This window comes from Cebidichthys violaceus, unplaced genomic scaffold (genome assembly GCF_023349555.1).
Source record: "Cebidichthys violaceus isolate CVI_PGR_0920_01 unplaced genomic scaffold, fCebVio1.0.p SCAF_15, whole genome shotgun sequence".
NCBI classification, from domain to species: domain Eukaryota; kingdom Metazoa; phylum Chordata; class Actinopteri; order Perciformes; family Stichaeidae; genus Cebidichthys; species Cebidichthys violaceus.
The window spans coordinates 3,925,462-3,946,692 of NW_027176318.1; the positions used below are offsets into that span (position 1 = coordinate 3,925,462).

At 39.3% G+C, this 21,231-nt stretch overlaps 1 protein-coding gene across 5 annotated transcripts in view; it reads right to left on the bottom strand.

The window, feature by feature from the left end:
• palmdb (palmdelphin b) overlaps nucleotides 1–21,231 on the bottom strand; it is a 74,110-nt gene that overhangs the window by 12,160 nt on the left and 40,719 nt on the right. For 2 of the 5 annotated variants that reach the window (XM_068709638.1, XM_068709637.1), the window contains one exon: nucleotides 16,752–19,364. The exons of 2 other annotated variants lie outside the window; for them this stretch is intronic. In XM_068709638.1, coding sequence (XP_068565739.1) covers nucleotides 18,157–19,364 — 1,208 coding nt within the window. In that variant the 3' untranslated portion in view covers nucleotides 16,752–18,156. Of the gene's footprint in view, nucleotides 1–7,783; nucleotides 8,205–16,751; nucleotides 19,365–21,231 lie in introns of those variants that run through there. One more of the 5 variants, XM_068709636.1, reaches the window with a different exon arrangement.

The following is a 21,231-nucleotide window of genomic DNA, read 5'->3' on the forward strand; positions in this document are numbered from 1 at the left end:
TATGTATAAAAGTTGCCGCTGAACCGCAAGGCCAGGTCGAGGAACAGCAACAAGTAGTCGTACAACTTGAGCCTGCGGTCTAGGAAGGCAGAGCAGATGATGTCACGGTACAACGAGAAAGAATATGCAAACTTGAATGTTGTGAGTTCCTTGGAGCAGGTGGGGAGTGGCTGATAGAGTGCAGAGTAGCCAAGAGTGGTTAGAAATTCCTTAGAGATGTGTGGATTATATGTGGATGGATTCATAAATTGAGCAAGGTTGATGTAGTTACCAGTGAGAATCTGTTGCCTGAGCGTGTGACATGGGTGATGATCGGATAGATGCGTCTGGGCACACTGGAGGTAGTGCTGTGGCTAAAGTAAAACTGGTAGGTGGAGGAAAATAAGTCGGAACAATGCTGGAACTGGCTGATGGCGGAGCTGTGGAAAAAAGGGGAGCATTTAAGGTGCGATGGTTAACGCAAGTGGGGGTAGGGATGAAGGAAGGGTGGGGAGAGGAAAGCAGAAACTGGAGGAAACCCATTAACTGGAACAAATCATCCATCCTTCCATTAGATAGTAACAGTTGGGACGGGGCAGCCCATACACCACCTATTCCTTTTTGCACAAGTGTCATCACGTATTTAGGAATAAATATTTCCCCCAGGCTGTCAGAGCTGTTCACACTCAACTTCACTCCACTACTTAAAACAATAAATGACGACCTCCTCCGCTGGATGAAACTACCACTATCACTCATGGGCAGAATAGCTACAGTTAAAATGACAATACTTCCTAAAATAAATTATCTTTTCACATTGATACCATCTCAGCCCACCCACTCCTGGTTCAAATCACTTGACTCAATCATCACTCAATTCTACTGGAAAAATAAGACACCAAGAATTAAACTGGCCACTCTACAAAAACCAAAAACACAAGGAGGACTTGAAGCTCCACATTTTTTCCATTACTCTCTAGCCAATCAACTTCAATACATTCTTAAATGGATCCACCCCAATCAATCAGATAACACATGGTTAGAAATAGAACAGACAGTTTGTATGGACATTCAGATTTCTGACCTACCATTTTTCAGCCAATCTATCAAACGCCATCCTTGTTTCAAAACATTAACAATAGCAGAAACTCTGGCAGCCTGGTGGAAATTCCACAAAATCACAAACATCACTTTTGCACCTTCAAATTTTACTCCCATATGGAACAACCCTGACTTTCTAAGCCACAAGAAACCTCTAAATCTCCACACATGGTCCACTAAAGGCATTACTCATCTGAAACACATCTTCAATAATAACACCCTGGTTTCATTCCCCCATTTGGTTCAGAAGTACGGCATCGGGAGAAATACATTTTTGGAATATCTGCAACTCAAATCATCCGTCATCAAAATCATCAAAAAAAGAAACTGGAGGAAACGATTTTGGCCAATGACGCCACCGTGAATCCTCATTTGTTGGAGCGTTCTGTACAGCTGAGGTAGCCGGTGTCGAGGTGGGAGGAGCAAGGTTGGTCGAGGTGGGTGGGACGTAAAAGGCAGAAGCGAGATGACAGAAAAAGATTCTGGAATGGAGGGATGAATGTGCATGGGTTGATACTGAAGTCTGGGGAAAATAAATTGCAAGGTGAGATGTCTCTGGGACAGAGGGAGCTTGAAGAGGGTGGGATACGACCTGGCCCTCTGAAAGTGGATGTGGATGGCTAGGCTTCTCCATGACATCTCCGGCTGTAGCTGACGTGGCGCAGGGAACCCGGAAGTGCTCTGGAGGAAGGGTTGAGAAAGAGCCTTTGTACGAGGTATGCGGTTTCAGGTTTTGCTCATCTGTCGCACGTCGTGAGTCGAAGAGGAAGTCAATGGGTCAGTGTGCTTAAATACTTTGTGCAGAGGAAATGAGATATGTTCGGGGCGTGGCACTCGTTCCCAAACTAACTAATTGTGGGAAATATAATGTTCTTTCGGTGGAGCCACTGCGCTCAACCCGGCAACCCACCCAACGTACTGACACGCCCACCACAGAACAAAAACATTGTAGTCTGGTGATGCAAGTGTGTACTGGGATGCACACTATGCTAAATTATGCTAAATAGCTTAGCAGGAAAACAACAGAAGCACACACGCTGAAAATTCTCCCCACATCGTTTAAGCAGCTGTTCCCTACTGATTCAAACAGGTCTAAAGCAATCGCAATACAATCTCCATTTCTCCAGACCATAATTATTGCTTTGTAATATGATTGCGCATGATGGGATGCTTCGTCATTAACGGACAATGCATATAGTGAAAATTAATGTAATTAACACAATGACAAGAACAAACTCACAAGTCACATATATTTATTTATATGACAACAAAGCATGACAAATCAATTCAGCAAACCTGCAGCGCTAAAACGCATATTCCGCTACACACTGAAGAGCACGAACACGAGAGGTTCAATACGAATATGTGTATTGTTACACCCCTAGATACAAATAATAACCCGTAGCTGTGGCATCATAATGAGGTTATTAGGAGGTGGTTCAACTGTAGAAGGACAGCACAGAAGGCCCAGGTATAAAATGCATGGCCCGCCGCTGCTATAACACCAACCTTTAAACATCTTAAAATAATTAATATGGCTTTTGAATTTTGCATGTACTTTTTTTAGTAGTTGTTTGGTAGTTTCAGTTACCTAAATTGTATACAGGATGCATCACAGAGTATGTCCAATAAAGCTCATTTAGGGCCAACAACATCTTTAACTGGTAAATGCCCTCAATGATGCAGCTCAGAAATCTTTTATATTTGCTTTCTGTCATATGCATTTTATTGTACATTTTAAAGTTAACAGGAACAGTCAAAGTAAAAATAATCATCCTTGTGTGGCTGTAAAAGAGTGTGTGGAGTTAAAGCCAAATTAATCTATCCATTGCTCCTCTATCCAACACACCATAGTACTAAAGCATGCTTACCATCAACGTGTAGGTCATCCATACAGAAATCATATCCAGGGACCAGCTTCCAATAACACAGATGGATTGAAACAAACTGTACAAACCCTGCTGCTGTACACTGCCCATATGGTAAGGCTTTGTTGGAGTGGTAACAGAGTGAGAACACACTCATTCAGATGAAGCCAGGAGTGGAGATGATGCTCCCTGAGGCTGTTTCCTATTGACAGACACACACTAATCAAAAGTGTATGTCCATCTTTGCAGTGAGAGCCTAACAAATCAAGAATGCTATACTGTTTTGAAACTCGATGGCGATTGCTGTTGTTAACAAATCAACAGTTAGTTGGAAAAGAAACATACATATGTTTTCATTATTATCATTAAGATTTAGGAAGATTTAGGACAAAGAGAGGAAGACCAAACATGAATTGTATTTATTGAACTAAAAGAGAAATTAAACTAAAGCTAAATACATCCAAAAGCAGAGAGAAAAAAAACCAGTTCCTCACAAGGGCTCACAGCTGTCGCACTGTGATATGAGAGGTTTTCGAGTCCTTCCTGCACATTTTCCATTAGTCTACAACTCGGCTGACTTTGCTTTTGGAAATAACCCACATCACACAATGTTGTGATGTTTAAACATGGATAACAGTCTGATTCTGGGCGTTTACCTTAACTTAACAAACCAGGTTTTCTTAAGCCAATCACATCGTTGCTGTCAAACTTTTAAAATGTTCTCCTCTCTGCTGCTGTCAGTTGTCATTGCAGCACAATCAGATGTGTCCCTCCTCCACCCCAGTCACCTGAAGTCAGCATCACAGTCATGCTCCTTATTCATCATCGGATTGCAGCAACTTCCTTCACCACCACCACCAGTGTCTGGACTCCAGGGGGTTTAGGCCTTATCTGACCTCAGCATCACTTAAATTGGTGGTTTAAAGTAACAGGATGAATCTAACATCTGATACAGGTAGGATAAAAATTGGATGCAATTGACAGGGCAGATTAGGGGCATGGTCAGGGTATACAGGAAGAACCCTGAAAGATGAAGCCCAGTAGAAAATTTGGCAGTGCTAAATTCCCCAAGTTTTGGGGCTTTTGTAAATGTCTTTTTACATATGCGGGTGGCATTCCAAACAAAGTCTAAAATTACAGTCTAACTTTTAGGAATAAGAAGGGCAAGCATTAGAACAGATACATAAATTTAGGTAAAATAATCAGCTTGACTACATTAACTCTACTAACTGGTGAAAGAGGCAGGACAATCCAGTGGACAAAGGATGATTTGATTTTTGACATTATGTTCTCTATGTTTTTATGAAAAAGATATGTCCTTATGATCTTGATACCGAGATAAGTAAAGTGGTCATTGGCCACCTTCAACTGAAACAACTTCCTAGGAATCTGAAGGGCAGCCCTGTTAACAGAAAATAATTAGCTTTTCCACAAATTTGACTTGTAGCACACTGAATAGCTCCAGAAGAGGGACTGGATTAACAACCCTGAACCACGCACTGTAAAAGGCAGTGGCGGGCCGTGTATTTTATACCTGGGCCTTCAGTGCTATCTGAACTACCTCCTAATAACACAGTAGTGACGCTTAAAAAAAAAAAAAAAAAAAAAAAGCAGTTCACTTACCAAAGCTGCTGTTCACTATTAAAGAAGGCAAAGGGATTGACTTGTAATTCTGAAGGCCTCTGGGGAGATTTTTTTACTTAGAGACAGCATAGAGGCGAAATCTGATGGGATAAAAGGTCTACTTAAAACAAGCTGCGCTGGAGCTACATACTTGATAGCTCTGCCCAAATTCATTGACTTAAATTTAATTGTTTTAAAAAAAAATGTTTTTAAGTTAATGCAGTGTTACAAAATCAAAGAGTTATGGCAAGCACATGCAGACAGGCATGTAGCTGGCAGAATATCCCCCACAACTTTGGACTTAGTTTTTCAAAGCTAAAATGCTAACTTGATTTACACATTTTTTGAGTCGTAATGTGCGCGGCAACTCTTTTAAAATCTCTCTGACACTAAATCCACTGCATATGAATCAGCTAATGAGGAGCCAGACGATAAGACGCGAAGACATTGGAATCTTGTTAAAAAAAAACGTTGGACCTCTGGTCAGCTCTTTTCAGAAAACAGGTTAGCAAACACGTATAATAAATACAAATTACATTTTTAACAATTTAATAAACAAAAAAGTGCTAGGGGTTAGATTGATTATCATATATACAATGGTAATAATATTAGGGTAAGTAAGTTATACAGGAGATTTGAATTCTGTGTATGAAGCTCAGGTCGGCTGAGTGTACAATCCAATGGGAAAGTTAGTGCTGGTAGAAAGTTGTGCTCAAATCTTGTGAGTATATCTTGCAATGGTGGAGTAAATGGGGACTTAGGTACGACATGAACAAATCTTAAAGCTTGCACCAGTGGAGTCAGCAGGAATATCTATCTACCACTGACATCTAGGCAAATACCTTTTGAATTAACACTTGAATTGGATGCCCACTTATTTGGAAACAATTAATCTCCCAGCTCAATGAGGAGCAGTAAATAAATTCAGCCTTTCATAAAATGGCACATTGGAATCGTGAGGTTGGACACGTGCCAGCATTATCAGGAGGTTTTTATCCTACAAACTCCCAGCCTGACATCTTAAAATAAAATGCCTCTTGCAACAGGGGCCTACTGGTTGTGAAAGTCTTTGCCCAGGGAAATACAGGGACTGTCATGTCTGTGATCATCGACAGGCTAAAGGCTCCGAAATTTTCCATCAAGATTTAGATGGGGCTACATAAGGAAGGTACATTTTATTCTAAGATTGAAAATATTGAATCATTGAGTGTGTTTACCCTCCATTATTACATGCCCTGCTTTCTTCTGAATATATTTCATATCCGTCAACATAAAAACAAATATGGGGGATGTTCGGGCTTTCTTTGTCTTCAGAGCAGCAGAAACACACACACACACACACACACACACACACACACACTAACTGCATTCAAATGTGTGCAAAGCTTCAATCTAACAGATCAGAAAAATATATCAAGACATCAGTGGAAGTTCACCAGGATGGATACAGATCTGTCAAAGGGATACAGATGCTTTGAGTGTGTGCTTGTGTGTGTGCTTGTGTGTGTGCATGTGTGTGTGTGTGTGTGTGTGTGTGTGTGTGTGTGTGTGTGTGTGTGTGTGTGTGTGTGAATGTGTGTGTGAGGCACTGACGTGTTTCTTTATGTGAAAGCCTTGAAAACACCATCCCTCTCTAAGAATTCTAATGCAATCATTCCAGCGGACTGCGTAAGACTGCACTGCAGGCTGCACTGCAAATATAATACCATAATTTTAGTCTTATGAAACTAGCATCACTGAAACATAAATTAAGCATGCATTAAATATTAAACAATAAGACTTTCTTTAATCTTTGTATTCCTCTGTGCCACAGAGCTCTATTGTCCAAAAAATGGTGATGTGTTCCATCATTACCATGAACACACACACTGTATTTTATTTTGACTCTAGCCCACACACACCGTCCTTTTGTCACAAAGAATTACTTGTCCACCAAATGTGGCTTAATCCAACACTGAAAATAATCCCAAACAAATGCACTATTTCCTCTTGTTTGAGTAATGTTTGTTAAAAACTACAGGAACCAGCTGATTGAGAAGATTTTACTCTTCCGTAGGAAACAATGGGGTTGGAGCTGAGAGACAAAGACAAGAGTGAGGAAGTCAGAAAATATTGAAGAACGGATTAACACATTGTTTGAATCCTTTCATGGGAATCGTCAATACAGAAATATGGAATAACATTGGTCTTACCCTCTATGCACTTTATAACCGGATACTATTGATTATGATGTATAGGTAAATGGTAAATGGACTGACTGTACTTGTATAGCACTTTTCTAGTCTTCCGACCACTTAAAGCGCTTTCACACTACTTGTCATCATTCACCCATTCATACACTGACGACAAGGGCTACCATGTAAGGTGCCACCTGTCCATCACGACTCTACCATTCATACACCGTAGGCACAGCTACGGGAGCAATTTGGGGTTAAGTGTCTTTCCCAAGGACACATTGACACGGACTAGAGGAGCCGGGGATCGAACTACCAATCTTCTGATTGTCCAGCAGTAAATAAGAGAAATGCCTAAGACATTGAGACACATGGGAATCTGTGTGAGCAGGTATTTTTTTCAGAATCGGCATCAAAGATTACAAAGGCTCTGCTGCTTCTCAGAATTACATCCGTATCTGGCAAACTCAAGGAGTTTGGAGCATGGCACATAATACTGTATACATGCAAAAGCTAAATATAACAATCCTTAAAGGCTTGTTTCACAGATTACAAAAATAATATAATTTCTCAAATACAAATCTCTCCAAACCTAGACAAATCAAAGCAAAACTATCTGTATAGCTGGATACCACCACAAAGATCAAACATTAAATTCAGCACAGAATTTATCCACTCAGAACAAGGACAGTCCAACCTCACCGCTTATTCACACCAGCGGAGCTCCCGACACACACACACACACACACACACATACACACACAGAGAAAGAGAGCCTACTGCAGCTAGTCGATACATAGCATATTATCAACCCCATAACTCTGCTCTGCTGGGAGGCTTGCAGCCTCCCTCCATCCACATCAATACCAAACACATGAGCTGATTTCCATTTTAGTAGCCACAGCACTGTGGATCTATACTCTGACACAAGGAAAAATCTTTGCAAACTTTGTGTGTGTGTGTGTGTGTGTGTGTGTGTGTGTGTGTGTGTGTGTGTGTGTGTGTGTGTGTGTGTTTTGTGTGTGTTAATATACCTACCTGAGATAGTGTGGTGGGCTTACGCAGAGGGCTCTGCTCTGTTTCTGAGTGCAGCCTCACACTGGCAGCTCTGCCTGGCTGCTGCCGGCTCTGATTGGATGGCTGACGGAAAGGGGGGGTGGACTGGAGACAGCCAATACTTGAGCTTTCTCTGATGAATCCACACTCAGACAGAGAGGAGCTCATCTTGTGTTCATACACACACTCTATCCTGTAGCAGATTGATTTGAACCGCTGAATTTTTAATTTTTCCAATAAAAACATGATATTTGTGACTGAAATGTATGATATGGAACTTCTAACTCACAGAATAAGAGCTCAAGAGGAGCGATTTTGTGAGAAGTGGGACAAATGGACGATGTTTACATAAGAACACCTGAATATTTCTCAGGATGTATCATGCCTTTGAGAGGACAGAGCAATCCAGATCCCTTTTTTTGTTTTCTTCTTGTATATATGTGTTCTGTCTGTGGTGAAAAGGCAAAAAATAAAGTGTGAAAAAAAACCAACATGATATTTTGTGTGAGCCAGCCATGCTTTAGTTGATCATATATTGCTGCTTTGAATTTTTAAGTGTTAGATTTCCAAAACTCAAACCTGCACTAATCTTTAATTTATATTTGTTTACCTGGGAACAGTGGATCTCATATCATTACCAGTTACCAGTTAAAGCTCGGGTGGGTCATGCATTTAGAAGCTTTTTCTCTTATATTGTTTCAATCAGGATGTAAAAAAGAAAAAAAAAATCTGTGTATCTGTGGCTGTCACAGGATGGTAATAAGTCCGTCCAATCATTGCACACTCTGCCTGTTCACTCATTGTGTGTCACCTAAGTCCTCCACAAGCTTCTATCTTACCAGCTGTGAGTATTAACAATAGCTATGTTGGTTGTTTACATTCAAAACCATTATTTGGGGGAGTGGCTTTAGAGGAAGACCTTTGGAGCTACTGCTGCCTGGTACCTTCATTAGAAAAGAGTTTGCAACACTGGGCTGCATGGTTTTTCAGGATCTTTTTAAAAACCTAGCGTACTCTTGCTCGTATCTCGAATGCTACACACCCAAGCTGTAAATTGATGAAGTTGTTTGCAAACAGTTGCTTGTTTACACATCTAGCAATTACTCTCAAACATGGCACTTATTTTGGAGTGGTGTTAGTATCTGTCTGTTGTGTTCAAGTCCAATATTCACTCTCTTTTAGCTCTTTCTTTTAATCTCCACCAACTCTTAGAGAGACTTCTGTCTCTCTAAGCTGTCTAAAAGCTCCACTACGTTACCCAGCTAGTCTCTGACTGAGCAGATAGCGTATGGTTAGTTGTTAGTTATTTAATCTGAATACAGATGCCAGTGAGAATGAACCAAAACAATCAAGTTGCAGTCGGAAAGCAAGGCCACATCAAAGTAACATGTGCTCGAAGCACATGTACTTGATACAAGACCGAGCATTTGATAATGATCCTGTATTACCGTTGGGCTTCACTATACATGGTGAAGAATGAACAGGGGTTATCTACGACACATATCCATCCTGCTGCAGTTTAACAACTTTGGCATGGCTTGGGTCTTTCAACAGTTTGAGCTTGATATTCTTTAGGCTGGGCAGCATTGCCTGCTTGGCATGGCCGTAGCCAAAATAAATTGACTTTGGTGCAGCAAGGATGTTGTACAATGTCAAAATTACTGACTTGCTCATCTGATCACTGTCATTGTTTGTATGTGTGTGGGTGGTGAAGTGGACGTTCTTTTCGTTACTACGAATTTTTAAACCAACCTGTTTCTTCTCTGATGATGTCATATGAGTAGAAAGGACAGGCCTTCGCATGGATTCAGAGCACTAGATAGTTAATAACTACACGCTATGAAGCATTAGTTAAGTATGAGTGAACAGTTAATTCATCATTTGTAAAACATTGTTCCTACATTAACACTCATTAGTATGCAATTCATAACAGTTATACATGTTTTATTCTTGATTAATAAGCTTGTCTATTATACTTTATAATTGATAGATTCAGGTAGTTACTAGTCCTCACTTTAGATGAGGTCACACAAAATACTTGATAAATGCTTTGTAAGGCATTGATAGTCCTCACTTTAGATGAGGTCACACAAAATACTTAACTAACGACTATTAAGTACCTGAATTAATTATGAATTGCAATATTAATACGCATTTATAAAGCATATATTAACAGTCCCTAAACATTAGTGCAAATCTAAATCATTATATATATATATATATATATATATATATATATATAAATGCATGAATAATGTACATCTAAATAAGTTCTTAATCATTTACTTCTACTTCATAAAGGATGTTATTCATTATCGACAACTAATAAATAATTGGTTTTCAATATATATAATACTTCATTTACAAAAGGGGAATCTATCATTTATAAAGTATGAAAACACAATCACAAAACACATAACATTAGTATTAATTAACATTATTAATCAAGAATAAAACATTTATAACTGTTGTTATGAATTGCATACTAATGAGTGTTAATGTAGAAACAATGCTGTACAAATGATGAGCCGGGGATCGAATCGCCGACCCTCTAATTGATTGGCGGCCCTGCTCTCCACTTAGCCACGGCCGTATAGCTCCTGTATAGTTGCGCTCCATTACACAGTAGCCAGTGATGCCGGTGGGTTAGTTTGACTTTCCTATATAACCTCCTTTCTTCACTGAAACAGACAAACAATGAAGCGACTGTGAATCAAAGCTCAGCTTTGGGAAGTGAAGAGACACTGAGGACACTGAGAGAAAGAGAAAGAGAGTTGATGGAGATGGAGATGAGAGAGGAAGAGAAGGCACCACCCACAGCGCCCAGGATAGGATTAGCATTATACTGATCGACACAAGCAAAACTCAATGGTATAGAAGCTAACTGCCGAGGAGTCTAGATAGTGAGTTATCTGTGTGATAAGAAATGATCAGACTAAAGATATAGCCTATAGTTCTGCTGCTATTTAAGATTCAGCAGATGTAATGTTATCTAATATCAGTGTTGTATAGTAAAGACTTACCACGTTCTTGCCTCAACATGTAAACAGGTAAACTTACCTGATTTGACTGTGTTTTTTTTTCTGTGTTAGTTTTACAGAAGCAATGTCTCTGTCCGTGAAAGGACATGAGTGCAATGGTCAACGTGTCATATGAGGAGGCAACTAAGTTAATGCCAGTTATAGACACATACAGACAGTGACAGCAGAGAGCAACAAAGCAACAGAGGTGAGGCTCATTCAATTCTACTTAAGCCCTAAGCCTATTTGTAGGCCTCTCCTCGAAAAGAGAGTGTATTTCGTCTAAATATAAGGTGTATTTTAATAGTTTTGGCATTTTAGAAAGCTAACACTTGTGAGATTTGTTCAGATTTGTAAATATCAGTATATATGTTACTGGTTAAGAGTACATTAAGATGGAACACAACACAAATTGAAATCTTTTATCTCCGCCTATCAAATAATCCAATTTTGATAAGATATTTCTTTTTTAATGTTGTAGTTGTAAGCTCAAACCTCTCCCAGATCATAGCCCAATAGGTTGAGAGTCTCTCTGCACAATTTTTTCTTTGATAAAGTGAAGCATTCAAGAGCTAGAGAGGTTAAAGTATGGAGATTTCAGCCGAGGTCAACCAAAATGTCATTTTGTTCCAGCTGTTCCATTGTAATTTTATATAGTATATAATTATATATTTCACTTCTTTTATGACTAATAGTGTTCAATCTATCCATATGCAGCAGTTTGGCATCATTTAGAGAGCCTGGATCCTCTCTGAGCCTGTTTATGTCTGTCATCCATGGGATTTTCTCATCTGGCTTCCAGTCCATGTCTCCTAGCTCAGCCTATGGGTTGGTCGATTTCAGTCAATGGACCCTTCTTAGAAGCGTCTGAGTCCACAGAATTCAACAGACCCATCGTGATTTTAGCGTTAGCCAGTAAGGATTAAAACCGTGGCGCGTTGCCTGAAACGTGCGTAAAGATCTCCAAAAATAAAATCCCTTCCCCCACGGCGCCTAGTTAGACAGATCCTTGTTTCTACACGGGGACATTTCAGAGACGCACCGGAAATACGTAGAAATATTGTTGATGGAATTAAGCGGAGATTTACAGCAGAACAACGAAAAGGTAAGGAGCTTTGGATGATTTTGAAGGATATTGCGCATTGTGCTTCTGGTGTTTGTTTGCTCACAGCCTTGTGAGGGTTTACCGTTCTGATGGTAGTTCTGGAATCTGTCGAATGTTCGTGCTTTTTGCTATCTCGGTTGTCTATGCTAACCGTTAGCTTTGTGATGCTAACTCGGAGAAGAGCGAGTTATGGCTAGAAATACATGATATTGTGATAATTATTTTTTTGCGTATAATAGTTGTGTAGAATGGTGTTTAGAGTTTGTAAAAATGTCTTAGATTGTTTGTTTTACCCATATTTTTTTTTTTTTTTTTGGTATATAACATATTCATATTCATAAATTGTACACATACAGAAATGGACTTTTTTCGACGGTAAATGCTACAGCGGACCCAAATTTGGGTCCGTCGGGCTTAACAGGTGTCACCAACATCAGTCAAAACACAAACACCCTGTCAGTCACATGCAGTTATCTACGTACACAGATACGAACAAAAGTTCATGTTCATTGTGTAGTTGTTAGGCCAACGGGGAGATTAGCAAGCACCTTACGTCTTAGAGCTTAGAGCTTAGCCTAATATGGTATGAATGTTAGTTAGTTCTGATAGACAGGTGGCTCCTTGCATGGTAGCCCCTGTCATCAGAACAGAATGTAGTGTTAAAGTGCTTGAGTGGTTGAGAGACTAGAAAAGCGCTATACAAATACAGTCCATTTAACATTTAACATTAAAAATATGACATTACCATTGGCTTCAATCAACTGTAAAAGAATACACAGCTGTAGTAGGTAGTTGTTTGTAGAGACTAAATTTAATTGGTTAAATATCCTCTTCTTTGGATTGTTCGGAAATCACTCCTGACAGACGCTAGGTGTCGTATAAAAGTGGTTTTAAATCCGCCACTAAACATCTCACAGGTAAATATTGTATTTTTTACACCACTACATCGCAGATGTAAATATTGTAGTGGTGTAAAAAGTACAATATTTACCTGTGAGATGTAGTGGAGTAAAAAATACAATAATTACCTATGAGATGTGGTGGAGTAAAAAGTACAATATTTACCTCTAAGATGTAATAGTGTACAAAGTACAACATTTACCTCTGAGATGTAGTGGTGTAAAAAAACAATACTTACCTCTGAGATGTGGCGGAGTAAAAAGTACAATAATTACCTCTAAGATATAGTGTAGTAAAAAATACAATATTTACCTCTGGGATGTAGTGATGTAAAAAATGCAATACTTAACTCTAAGATGTAGCAGAGTGAGGAGAACAATATTTACATCTGACAGATAGTGGTGTAAAAATGCAAAATTTACCTCTAAGATGTAGTGGAGAAAAAAGTAAAATGATTACCTCTGAGATGTAATGGAGTAAAAAGTACAATATTTACCTCTAGGATGTAATGGAGTAAAAAATACAGTATTTACCTCTGAGATGGAGTGAAGTAAAAAATACATTATTTACCTCTGAGATGTAGTGGAGTAAAAAATGCAATATCCACCTTGAAGATATAGTGGAGTACAAAGCATATTGTTTACTTCTGAGAAGTAGTACCGTAAAAAGTACAATATTTACCTCTGAGATGTAATGGAGTAAAACATATAGTTTTTACTTCTGAGATGTAGTGGCGTAAAAAATACAATATTTACCTCTAAGATATAGTGTAGTACAAAGCATAATATTTACCTCTGAGATGTAGTACAGTAAAATATACAATATTTACGTCTGAGATGTCGTGGTGTAAAAAATACAGTATTTACCGCTAAGATGTAGTGTAGTAAAAAATACAATATTTACCTCTGAGATGTAGCGATGTAAAAAATGCAATACTTAGCTCAAAGATGTAGTAGAGTGAAGAGAACAATATTTACGTCTGAGATGTAATGGTGTAAAAAATACAACATTTACCTCTGAGATGTAGCGATGTAAAAAATGCAATACTTAGCTCAAAGATGTAGTAGAGTAAAAAGAACAATATGTACATCTAACATGTAGTGGTGTAAAAATGCAAAATTTACCTCTAAGTCTTAGAGTCTAAGATGTAGTTGAGTAAAATGTACAATATTTACCTCTGAGATGTAGTAGAGGTGTAAAAAATACAATATTTAACTCTAAGATGTAGTAGAGTGAAGAGAACAATATTTACGTCTGAGATGTAGTGGTTTAAAAAATACAATATTTACCTTTAAGATATAGTGGAGTACAAAGCATATTATTTACTTCTGAGATGTAGTACAGTTAAACGTACAATATGTACGTCTGATATGTAGTTGTGTAAAAATGCAAAATGTACCTCTAAGATGTAGTTAAGTAAAAAGTACAATATTTACCTCTGAGATGTAGTGGTGTAAAAAATACAATATTTATCTCTGAGATATTGTGGAGTAAAACATACAATATTTATCTCTGAGATGTCGTGGAGTTGTGTTTAGTGTCGGACTGAAAACACCTCTATACCGCCACCTGGCGTCTGTGTCAGAATGATATCCAGCCAAGCCAAAGACAAGGTTTGTGTCCAATTAAATTTAGTGATACAATGGCGACTGGGTCCTTCCACTTAGTGTCAAAAAGAAAACACAGTTGCAAGCGAGCAAGCAGGTGAAAGATTTGCGCGCAGAAGAGCAGTGATAGAAGTCGTGCGCTAGGCAACGCTCCTTGCCCTTAAAGCATGGCTTTCTCCTCGCCTGCATCTATCGTGCTCACTCGATCAGAGATAATTTGCCCGGAGTGATGTGAAAGCGCTCGCAGAAGTAATTTGCGTTCACGGCTGTTTGAGTTGCATGGGCTGGACCTCTACACACGCACGAGCATGGATCTCAGTTGTGCTCACGGATATTGACAGTGATTTTTTTTGTATGTTTTTGTGTTTTGTTGCATAGCAAAATGGGACTGCAATTTGCATTTTGTTGTGACATCCTGTTGTGCAATGACAATAAAATAACCTTGTAACCTTAAACAGTGGAACCTATAGGCTCAATTTAACAATACTAACAGAGTATAATTATAGTGTAATAATACATTATTGTTTCAACATATTGTAAACACTCAATTTGCTGATATTCACGTGCTGTTTGAGAGACCTTTCTATAACCCAAATCCAAGATGGTGCAAACCCAAACAAAGATGAAATAAAGAAGGTGGTATAATTTTAATAAATTATTTTGATTTCTTGTTGTTGCAGGACAGAAGTGAGGAATCACAGAGTAAGAGACAAGCAGTGAATACAGAGGGTGAGAGAGAACAACACTTAAATTCAACACTGTAGACTTTAACTTTCATTTGTTTTATGATCATTTAAGCATCTTCTGTATTTTCAGATTGTAGAATGAATCCTTCATTGCAACATTTTACCTGATGTATTACAGCTACTGCTCACTGACATGGCTTTGAGCTCATGTTATACAATTATTGCTTGACAATAAGCCACAAGACAAAATGATGAGTTCAATTCCAGATCAGAAGTATTTTTTGATAGTTTCAATTTCATAGGGCGGGTAGATTTTCTATCTTGACATATGACTTTATTTTTCATATTCTTGACTTCTCAGTGACCACAGATAAGTGGGACATGTTATGAATGTGCAGAGATGTTTGAACTGGAGCACAGATTGTAGGTCCATGGGTTTGTAAATTAATTAGTTTGATTAAAGTGTTGTTGAGGTGAATAGGTGTCACATACATTTAAAGAGGATTTCCCCAAAATGGAGGATCCCAGACTTCCAATTAAAGTGTTGCGTAGCTAGCTCTAAAAATGTTGAGTAACTAGTTCTAAAAAGTGTAAGGACACATTCCCAAAATAACCAACTATTCCATTGATGTCAACTCTATCCTAGTGAGTGTTGGAAAATCACATTTAAAAATGTCATTGTCTCACTGTGAACAGCTGCCTTCATCCTACTTTAGAAGGTGAGGTAACACTGCTTTCGCCTTTTAAAGTTCTTCAGGAGCGAAGTGCTTCATCCACAATGTGTTACTGACTCTGATCAGTCCATGATTAGCAGAATAGGAGTTATCTTATTGACCATATCAACAAAACTCCATTGCTAGGCAACAGCTTGGGTCCATGTGTACTTCCTGTCAGCTTATTATAATGTCATTTTCATACACTGCAACAGGAGATAAACTGGCTCAAATTTGGAATGTTTATGTGAAATGGTCTATCAACCCAAATATACAATTTCTCTGTTTACAAGGCACATGCATTCCTATTGGAGGACAAACGTGGTTTATTACACTCTTCCAGCTAATGGAAAGACAGATACAGCGTGAATATTGAACAGCAATAACAATGGATTACCCTAGGTTTCTCACTTTTCATGTTTTTGTCTTGCGTAGAAAATGCTGTTATATAACTATATCCTCTCAGCCTGATGTCACGATGCCACCTTATTTCCCCCACCCCCTTCCTCCATGTTTTTCATAATGCCACAAAGAGACACAGAGAGAAAGAGATAGCAACCAAGGGTTGAATGTTTTACATAAAGAGCAGAGCAGTGACTTTCACTCAGCTGTCAGTCCTTGTCTAAGACAGGATTCAGAGCAGACCTGCTGTCATAGCTTTATACAGAATAAGCATATTCATGTTTTTCCACTGTGATAAAAAGTTGTGTACTTGTTTTGGTCCCGGCATTACGTTGTCGAGACTAACACATTATTAAATATCACTAATTAATTAATTTAATTTAAAATATTTCAAATTATTCTCAGACAGGTAGCATTCCCCCTTCTTGTAATTGATCTGGCTTTGGTGGTGAATACAGTCAAGTAGACCTCAATTTAGGGACCACTGCCAAAAACAACACTGTCACCATTGTTGATGAAGAAATATTTTTAATCACAGAGGAAGTAACAGCACACAGAACAGTTAGTTTACACAGGCATGATTAACACCTTCATAAAAAAAGCCAGATGTTTCCACGTTGAAACAAATGTCTTTCTTAATGTATGAGAGCACCTGAACATCCCTCTCATGTGTGACAGTTAAACATGTGTTTCTGGCTGCAGAGATTTGCCCCCATTCAGAAACAAGAGTATCATTGAGGTCCAACACCGATGTTGGTGACCGAAGGTCTAGCTCACAGTCGCTGTTCCAGTTCATCCAAAGGTGTTGGATTGGGTTGAGGTCAGAGCTCTGTGCAGGACAGTCAAGTTCTTCCTCACCAAACATTTCTTTGTGGAGCGGCTTTGAGCATGGGGCATTAGTCATGTTGAAACAACAAAGGAATACACACAAACTGTTGTCACAAAGTTGGAAGAACACTTAAAAATCACAGTCTGCTATCGTGCTAAGATTTCCCTTCATTTGAGCTAAGGCCCTAAGAATAAACAAGGAGAAACAGGCCCAGGCCAAAATGAATTTCCACATACATTTGGCCATATTGTATGGCTCAGTAACAAGGCAATAATAAAGATGCCACTTGGTTTGATTTATGTCATCCTACAGCATAACTATTCCTCGCAATGTACTGCAGTGGCAATTAAATCAATTTATTAACAATTTATTAATCTTTACAATCTCAGACATGATGATTAGTTATAAAGTGGGTCAGTCATTCATAATCATGAATTTAACTCTAATATTTGCATATCTTGGGTTACTCACTTTCTAATGAGCCTAATAAGGTCTGACGATATGTATATTACTAAGATCTACCTGTCCTTTAAAGGCGTCTTTCTAATGAATTAAAGCGACAAAGCAATTTATACTGGAGGAGGTTATATGGCCTTTAAAAAGGGAGTCTGTGTCAGGCAACCTAAAATATGTTTAAATGGCTTAATGCTAGTCTATAAAGCATTAATGTATGCTTTCTTTACCATTACTGAATAGATTTTAAACAACTTATGAATCATTTATAAAGTATATTATTTTAAACAGTGGAACCAAAAGTGGTCAGGCTTTGACATTGTGCCCATCTTAATGTCACTGGCTAATGAAACTAATTTAATAGGAGGGGGCAATAAAGCTTTCTCAATCACCAAGGACAGGCCAGGACTGTCAGTGGCTGTCAGTTGGTTTTCTCGATTCCTGAAACCTATAAACATGGTAAAGGACAAGAAAAGAAAGAAAGAATGATTTAAAATCACCTAAATTCTATTGCTACATTTCCTCTTGCAACGAACCAGTTGGTTCCAACCAGTTTCTCAAGAAGTGGTCAAGTTCCATCCTATCTTCCTGTTGAACAGAGCTTCATCTCCTCCATATTTATGCTGCCTGTGTTTGCAGACTAATCCACCATCTGTCCCTGCAGGTAGGGACTGGGTCTCTCAGGATTATGGGTGAATGTTGGCTTGTGGAGCCCTAACTCATTCCGGTTTGTGTTGATATCTTCAACAACGTCTCTGCAGCCTGCAACCTTGGCGATGGATACTTTGGGTTGGAAGACTTTACTCTTGTATCCCTCTGGGTGGTATGAGAGACACGCTTCCCTGCCACTTTTATTATGACCATAATGGGCCTCGTCATCGTCATCATCATCACCGCTGATGATAACCAGTTCAGCCTGGATGTCATCTTCATCCTCGTCCTCAGCATTTTCATAGCCCATGAAGATCATGGTGACGGGTTCTGATTCTAGCTCCTCTGGCAGGGTGTTGATGAGATTCAGAGAGGCAATACTTTCTGCACAGAAGGGTGAATGTCTCTTAAAATCACCTGAACTCTCTGTCAAAACATCAGGATCAACCCCAGGCTTATGGCTGGCTAGTGAAGGACTGCAGCCATCTATACCCGTGTAGAATGGCTGTTTGGGTGTTGGTATTCCTTCAGACCTGGCTTTGACTGAGACAAGAGCTGCTGGGTTTGGACTGCCCGCATCCATCTTTCTGTTGGTGAGTCCTCGTAGAGTTTTAACACCAAAGTGAGGCTGTGAAATTCCATGGCTGTCACTCTTGGATTGTCCTGGAATGTGGGGGTAGGGCCACTTGGTTTCTTCTCTTAGTTCTTGGATTCTTGACATAGAGTCCTGTTGGATGAGGCTAGGGCTGGGTGATTTGCTTGTGGTTTTCCATGTTTCCAGGTCTTGGCTGCCTTGGCTTTCCTCTCTGAGGATTTGAGCTCCATTTCTGGATGAGACTGAGCTCTGAAAGGGGCTGGGTGTTGGGGTTTGTCTTGGTGTCCTGGGTGTTGAAGGCCTGCTGCTCCCTGTGTAGGATAGAGAGTAGACAGGCTGATGGTACTGCACCTCAGTGGGCACATTTTTCTCTGTGGCCTGATGCAGCAGCTCTTCCACCTCTGTGGGCGTCATCACTCCAACTGCTCCATTGTGCATTTTGCCTCTGTGTTGGTGCACAGCATATACAGACTTGCGCCCATCATCATACACCTTTAACCCCCTCTCTTGTATGGTTTCCGGGGTGATGGTTGCTGTAGAGACCACCTGACTTTTGCCTGTCCTCTTATCATGCTCCACACTGATCTCCATCGCAAACGTAGCTGGAATGGAGAAAAGACTTAGATGAAGGTCACTGGGTGAAGCTTAAAAAATAAATAAAGCTCAATGCCAAGTCACTGACATCGCGAATAACGCATAATACGCGAATTTGCCTCATGCGCGCGAGTTGACATTTTTAACTAGGGCGAAACATTTCGATGACGCTGTGTCGCGAAAGCCTACCAGCATTGAGATGCTCCTCCTGTCATCACTGACATCCTGCCGTTGTTTAATCAGGAAAAAAATATTGTAGGTGTGCACCCAGAGCTCTACGATACCTCATATTAGTAGAGACCGGATGACACTATGTGTAGAAATGTATGTGTGTAAATCTTATGGTACAAACAATGAAAAGGACGCTGCCATATTTACGTCTTGATGACGTTATTTTGAGTGTCGATGGAGCTGCTAAAATGGTAGCATAGAATAGCACCAATTGATCCGAGCTCAATTTAGAAAACAAATATTTTAAAAGTTATTTGATTGATGTGGTGACCGTGACTAAGTGGAGAGCAGGTCCGCGGTTCGATCCCCGGCTCCTGCCTAGTCTCATGTCAATGTGTCCTTGAGCAAGACACTTAAACCCCAAAATTGCTCCCGTAGCTGCGTCAACGGTGTGTAGATAGATACTGAATTGTAAGTCGCTTTGGATAAAAGCGTCTGCTAAATGACTGTACTGTAATGTAATGTAATGTAATGTAACGTCTTGCGGAGAACTAACAAAACATGAATTCAGACTTTTTATAGATCTGCATCATTACGTAGTTTTTTCGGCATCCCTTTTTGTCCGTTTATTGCAATTAAATCACAGCAAAATCTGTTTATTTTGTAGTAAACAGCCGACATGTGTGTGCTAGACACAGTGAATACACCGCAATGAAATCCATGGAGCTCCTCTGGATGATGTTATGAACCCAGACAAGTACTAAGCAGAAATAGAGGTTATTTATTCCATGGTTGATGGCGGAAATAATTGGCTGAGTTGATAACGGCTTCCATGGAGATAAGCCACTCCCCCTCTCCGGCGCGTCAAGCGCAAATGAAGCGAAACAAATGGTCCCGCGAGTAACGGACACAAGATTTCACTTTGCGTTTGGTGTGAACACACCTTTACACAAAGTGTATAAAGTTTTTTCTATCAACAACTCACAAAACGGTATGATTGTTAGTGGAGTCTGGCGATTTCCTCCCCGGGTGACAAAGGATCAAAATGTGGTTGCTGTTTACTATAGGCCTATTATTTGTTAATTTTGATATATTTACCATCAGTAAAATTTTGTCTTTTTCATAAATGCAGTGTGATGATGAAGTCAGTTAAAACTAGAACCGTTTTTTTAATCATGTAAGGCTTCTACTATAGTTTTCAAATGAAGTATTCAAGTTTGTCATCAAATTTTAGGAAACTAAAGTTGGGGAACATAATTTTGTGTTATTGTGGTAATATTCATGTAATTTATGGTGCTGTTAGATTGCTGCTAGACCACCCTGGAAATACAGGCTTTGACTCCCTGTGGCAAGCTGTAGAACAATTTTTGATCCCATTGAAAATGTTGTTAAACGCCAAAAAATATGAATTGAAGCAAAATATTTTGTTAGATAAAAATTGTTGTGAATTTTTAGAAATAATTACATCGATCATTTTCAATTAAAGTTGACTTGAACTGAATACTGAGTTGCTCGCTGTGTGTACCCATGTGTTTGAGAGAGAGAAGGAGGGGTGCATGCAATACGTTTCCAGACATTGCAACCATAATAATGATATGCTTAGCTGGGCTGTCTGTTTTACTTCTTACCACATGTTGGCTGTGATGCAATTTTGTTGCTTGCCCACTGAAAATAGGGCGAGGATGATTTTATGTTGTTCACTAT